The sequence below is a fragment of the Stegastes partitus genome, unplaced genomic scaffold (assembly GCF_000690725.1).
Source record: "Stegastes partitus isolate 25-593 unplaced genomic scaffold, Stegastes_partitus-1.0.2 Scaffold241, whole genome shotgun sequence".
Classification (NCBI taxonomy): Eukaryota; Metazoa; Chordata; class Actinopteri; family Pomacentridae; genus Stegastes; species Stegastes partitus.
In genome coordinates, this window is record NW_007577972.1 from 179173 (window position 1) to 185248 (window position 6076).

Consider the following 6076-nt stretch of genomic DNA (forward strand, 5'->3'; position numbering starts at 1 on the left):
TGATGGCCAAAACACACCCAGCTCATCTTGACTCTTACCTGCAGGGTAATCAGAAGGGTTTAGAAAGATTTAAATCTTCCACTCATTGACTGAACTGTACATCAGTAAAAGCCAGCATCACTTCATGACCTAACAAGTGGAGAGCCATTAAAACTATGGGTTTATGATCCTCTCATTTGGCTCCAGTTCAAATCCTCACTTCTGCATTTTGGATGAGTTGAAAGCGTTGGTTATGGTAATGACTTTTGACTGGGGCAGGAGCAGGCTAAGGAGCCTGACATTGACTGGAATGAGATAAAAAAAAAAAAAGAAAGGAGGTTAGCACAGCCTCTAAGTCCACATGGGCTAAAAGTGACTTTTTATGTTTCTCAGTTGCACTACTCTACAAAAGTCAACACCAAAAGTCAATTTGTTTCTGCTAACCAACCACCATGGAGTATGAGTACGTCAGTAAGCATTTAGAGAAAAGACCCTGTCTTGTTCAATTTATCTGAGGAGTGAAAATGCAACCAAGCAGAGAAGAGATGGTGACTGATTGTGAGAGCTTCCTCTATCTTTACTGAACTGGAATGGATCTGGGGCCTTTTTCAGGCCACAAATATAATCTAGGTAAAGCTGCTGGATCATTTTAGGCCTTTTTAAGTACAGGCCTGGAGTCAGATGTAACAGTAGCAGTGGTTACTGAGGCTCCCTCAGCCTGCACTGTTGGCCTGAGACAATGAGCTTTCTTGTTTAAATGATTTCCTTGTCTCTATCCTCTTCTTGAAATGCAAAACTATACAGTTTCTATTTAGAACAACCAAACTCTTAGATGCCAACTCTAAAGCAGTAGGTGTAATTTCTGAAACATGTCGATGACAGGATTGTTTAAATGTGACATAAATATATGGTGCATAACTTTCAGATAAATCAACTGTATTTCTGTAAACCAGACTCTCAAAGTCAACATCAGTGATGATCACACTGGATTTGTTTGCCAGTGACGCAGCTCACACCACGCAATGCCTCGGAAATGAGCAAATGAGGTGACTGCTTCACTGCACTGTAATTACATCCACATGATTGGGCCTGTGGATTATGCTGCTTGGCTCAGACTACACTGCTTCCTAAAGTTTAGCTAGATATACTTTAGTGACCTTTTCAAATTTAATTCTTAATTTTCACTATACAGCTCCAGAGATTTTACTGGAGAATGAAGGTATGAGGTGTATGCAGTGGCCCTTTTTTGATATTATGCTTGTTCATATTTGACAAAGATTTTCCTCCACATTTTTCGTACTCATCAGGCATACACTGATTCAGACACTTTGTGGTTTAGAGGCTGAAACCTAAGCAGTGGAATATTGGCAGGATGCATCATATTAATTCTGCATTACAGTTACTTAACCTGTCTTGAAATTATTCTCAGTATTCTGATCAGATCAGCATGTTTTTTTCCTTTTCTATAGAGGACTGTGATTCACTCAAACTATTGATAGGAGCACTCTCTAGTGGAAACTGTGTGCATTTACACATCAAAGTAGTGATGCTGTCCAAATATAAAACCTCATGACAGAAAAGTTGTACACATATGTTTATGTAGACAAATCAGCATGTGTAAGGCATCTTTAATGCAACGTTACCATTGTAGGAGGTTCTGTTGAGGTAGGTATATGTTGTATTTATAACATTTGCATGCATTTTTGAAAGTTGCATGTAGCACAGGAATATGTTAAATATTGGTGTTATAAACAATATGTTAAACTTTTTTGTTATTTTTATTATTCTATATTTCATCCTAAACTTCTCAACCCTGCTTTGTACCACACTGGTCTGAAATATGTTGTATTTTTCACAAGAGTCTAAGCCAATAACATCCTGCAAGGCTACATCATCAGTTTTTTTTTGCATGAGTTCCAGAAACAGAAACAAATGCTTGAAAGAGGATTATGAAGAAATCTATTCCCCAGTTCTTCTCACTGACTGTGTCTTCTTATGCATGACCGGTGTGTTACATTAGCCATGTAGCCTGTGTGGCAGCCGTATGTCCATCCACTTTAAGTTTTCATCAATAGCTCTGAGCTTTGGAGTCCATTGAACAAACCACCCAAACTGGTAGCAAATGAGGAGATTTTTCTCTCATTTTTATTTTCTTCAGATTTTATTAATTAAATCATTTCCCAAAGGCTTTTCGAAATACAGACAAGGAAATTCACAGAAATGTCCCAGTGCAACATTTGATTAAACAATGTATTGAGGAATCTGGTTTAAGTGGCTCTTTCTCATTCTCACTTATGTTACATTAAACCTCTTCTTTTTGCTAGTCAGCATACAAAGAACCTAAATTCACATTTACTTTTACATTTATTTTGTCATTAATTCTATGATCCTGCTCCTTTACTTTTAAACAATTTAACTATATATATTTATTTTAAACTTTGCTAAATAGAAATATTTTATGCTGGGATGAAAGAAAAAAAAACACTTGATGGCTACACTACTTCATATTCTGACATCATTCATCCCACTGTGTCTTTCACTTACTGTAATTCACCAAACTTTTAAACTATATCACTATGTCAGTGTAAAAGGTAGTTGAATAGTGATCTCACAGAGCAGTCAAGAAATGTAACCTGCCAAATATCTTGGTGTCCAGTATGAAACTTTTAGAACAAATCTAAAGTTGTAAAATAAATAGCAATAATAAGAGCAAATATTTTTACGAAGAATTTTACAGCATTCTGTGTCCAGCACGAGTGAAAATAAACATCTATCCATTTCCCTGCTCATACACTGGACGGCATCTTCTTATGTCTCATTGTAACATGTATGTTTGTCAGAATGTGTCATATAGCCAGCTATATTCATACATATTTGTGAGTCATAGGTGACGGCTGCAGTTCATCAGCAGTTGAGAATGGAGTTGGTCCTCAGGATGCGAATAACCTTCCTCGAGGTGTAACTGTACTCATACTGAATGTGTTCATGGAAGAAGTACAAGTATCCTGAAACATAAGAACATATTGGGATAACAGAGAAGTTTTTGCTGCTGGAAAAAACATCTTATTTTTTGTGTTATATTTTAACTGAGAGTGTGAGAGTTGAAACTTCATAATACCATAATGATAAGCAGCAGCGTCAACCTCGTCATCCATTCCAGGAAAATCATCCTCAATGGATCGTGGGTAGCCACTGTCCATGGTGCCTGTTGCTTCATCATAGCTGTGGGTGACAAGTGTAACACAAGCAAGAGACTTAGAGAAGTCGATGTGGCAAGGATGAGTTTTGCTTCACAGGAGTATTTTAATAGATTTTAATATGTTGTTATAACTGTGTCATGTAATGTATGCTTTTAACATACCTCCAGTAGTCCTCATCAGTGAAGAGCAGAGTTTTTCCTGTGTCTCCAATATGAACAGCTGCATCTATTTTCCTTACGGTCTTGGGAAGGCCAAGTTTGTGTATGTACTTGGGGTAACCATCCACAACGTTATATCCATTCAAAGCCCACATTCTGATCCCTGTTGAAACACAGAACAGATTTTTGGTCAAGACATACTGTACCTAGTATTTAAGAAGTAACCAGAGACTACAACCCACCGCTAAATATGATGACTATATCTTTCTCTGGGTTCTCGTAAGCTGCATCCACTTTGTTGGGGATGGAGGGCCATGTGGACTTGATTAGCGTCTGCTCAGGCTCCGGCATCTGAGGATGAAGACGCCAGTAGAACCTGCAACAAGGTGCTGCATGTTAACAAAATAAACCAAAATAAACTGATTTACAATTCTAGTCAGTACTTTACAGAGCTTTTTTATTGGAGGAGCTTACACAGGAGAATTTAATCCCAGAAAAAAATACTTGTATTCAATTCATTGTGTGTAGTTATAATATGTTATATTGTAGGCTTAGGCTGATGATCCATACCTGTCTTTGAAGATTATGGTTTCTCCTCTGAGCTCTGTGACAGCATCAAAACTCAGCTCGGGGTCACATTTGTTTGGTGCGTCAGGCTTTGGCTTCACTTTCCTTGCATTTGGGTTGGGACCTGTGATTGACACCAGACATGAACGTACTATTTAAATATTTTTTTAAGTCTTCAATTATCAATTAAAACCCTGATTATGCATCTTCTCACCATAGAGAGCTTGAATGCCTTCAATGTCATCTTCAGTGAGTGGGTAGCCTGTCGCATACGAGTAGACTGGGTACATCAGGGCGCCTGGGTCCGCAGAGTGGGACATACCGAGAGCGTGGCCCAACTCATGGGCAGCCACTATAAACAGGTTGTAAGCTGCAGGGAAGACATATACAATCAAAAATGTACAACTGGTACTAATTGCAAAACAGTTTAGTGACTTACATATATAATAAAAGACTAATTCTCACCTGATGAGTCTGTGGTCCACTGTTCATCCTCATCAAAGTGAGTGTCTCCTCCGATGCCTTGGCCAGGAGGGTAGGCATGAGCCAGCAGTCCATTAGGTCCGTCAAAAGGGTTGTAGTCTCCATGTTCTTCAGAATAAAGGGCAGACAAGGAATAGATTCTCTGAGCAGAATGTTGCAATGTACAGTTTCATTTAGCAGACACTTTTATCCTAAGCGACACACATCTGAGAGTTGATACACATTCATACATCATTGGCGACAGAGCTGCCATGCAAGGTGCCTGCCTGACATTGGGAGCAACTTCAGGTTCAGTGTCTTGCCCAAAGACACTTCAGCTGTGGAGGGACGGATAATCAACAACCTGCTCCACCTGAGCCATAGCTGCCCACCATTATAATGTCTGTTCTACAGTCAAATGCAATGTATTTTTGTGGATCTTTTCAGAGCATACCAAGGTTCATATCAGTTACTGTACCTTTTGATCCAAAGCTGATCATAATGTCAGCATTACCGTGATACAGCTTCTTAAAAGTCAGAGGGGTGACATCAGCCCAAACGTTCAGTGCATTGCGAATGGCTCTGTCTACATCAACCTTCTTCAGGTCTGGTGTATAATTCAATATCCTGAAACATCAGGGGACAAGAATAAATTACATTCATTGTCACTTCTTAAAAAAACAAAAAAACAAAAAAGAAAACGTTTTTGTCACAATCTACCTTACACTTAAAAGTGTTGTCATAACACATACCTGAATGTGACATTGTTATTTTGCCATTTGAGGTGTCCTGGGAAGTGGTTGTACTCCCCAATGTCTGGGACGCCACATCTGGCCTGCTTCATCAACTCCAAAGTGTTGTCATCCAGATTCCCTGTCACCTTCATGAGTTGAAGAAGTGGAAAGATGTAATACAGGTACATGCATGGTCAAAGTACAGTAGGAATTGTCACGGGAAATGTATTTATACATAGATTTAGTCCTCATTAAGACTAAGCAACTCACAAGACTTGCACTGGAAAGCATGTTAAGTTAATTCAGCTTAGTGTGTGAAAGTGTAACACTAGTTAAGTTAACTGAATTTGAGAAACAAGTTTAACAAACTGGAGACATTTAGTTGTATCAACTGGTCACATAGACAATGGTTCCATACAGACATGCTTTTCTGTTATATTTTCCAAGTTTTAAGAGTTTCTTCTTCATTTTACATTGAGAAATTATAGCGTCAGTTGTTCAACCCATTTCTGAAGAGTCAGTATAAAGACAATCTTTGAAGATTGTTCCGATGACAGTGACATAAATAGTAAGAGTATGGGTGCAGGTATTGAATTCAATACTAACCTTTTTCATGATGAGAACTGCTTTGAATATTATAGAAACAAACAACTTAATTTAACATGTATTAAAGAAACACAACTAGATTCCACCATGTATGTCTGGGAAGTCAGTTGATATGATTATCTTGTTTTGTCTTATGGTTGAGTGAACTTTCAGCTGGTCAATTCATTCAACTCATCATTTTAAGTCAAAATGCCTCAAGATATGCTCTAAAGTACAATATAGATTAGATAGATAGATAGATAGATAGATAGATAGATAGATAGATAGATAGATAGATAGATAGATAGATAGATAGATAGATAGATTAAACGTTTATTAATGCTGCAGCGGGGAAATTTTCAGTGTTACAGTAGCAGATAGAAAAAAACAG

General features: G+C 38.0%; 1 protein-coding gene across 1 annotated transcript in view; it reads right to left on the reverse strand.

Annotated features, from left to right (window-relative positions):
- Positions 1–2106: 2106 nt before the first annotated feature.
- The window catches only part of mmp13b (matrix metallopeptidase 13b), a 4958-nt gene continuing 988 nt past the window's right edge, over positions 2107–6076 (reverse strand). Inside the window, exons 3-11 of the mRNA XM_008281666.1 lie at positions 5119–5246; positions 4845–4993; positions 4370–4495; positions 4119–4274; positions 3908–4028; positions 3580–3713; positions 3341–3500; positions 3098–3201; positions 2107–2984 (exon numbers count right to left, since the gene is read on the reverse strand). Of these exons, the coding sequence (XP_008279888.1) occupies positions 2884–2984; positions 3098–3201; positions 3341–3500; positions 3580–3713; positions 3908–4028; positions 4119–4274; positions 4370–4495; positions 4845–4993; positions 5119–5246 (1179 nt within the window). The 3' untranslated portion in view covers positions 2107–2883. The remainder of the gene's footprint in view (positions 2985–3097; positions 3202–3340; positions 3501–3579; positions 3714–3907; positions 4029–4118; positions 4275–4369; positions 4496–4844; positions 4994–5118; positions 5247–6076) is intronic.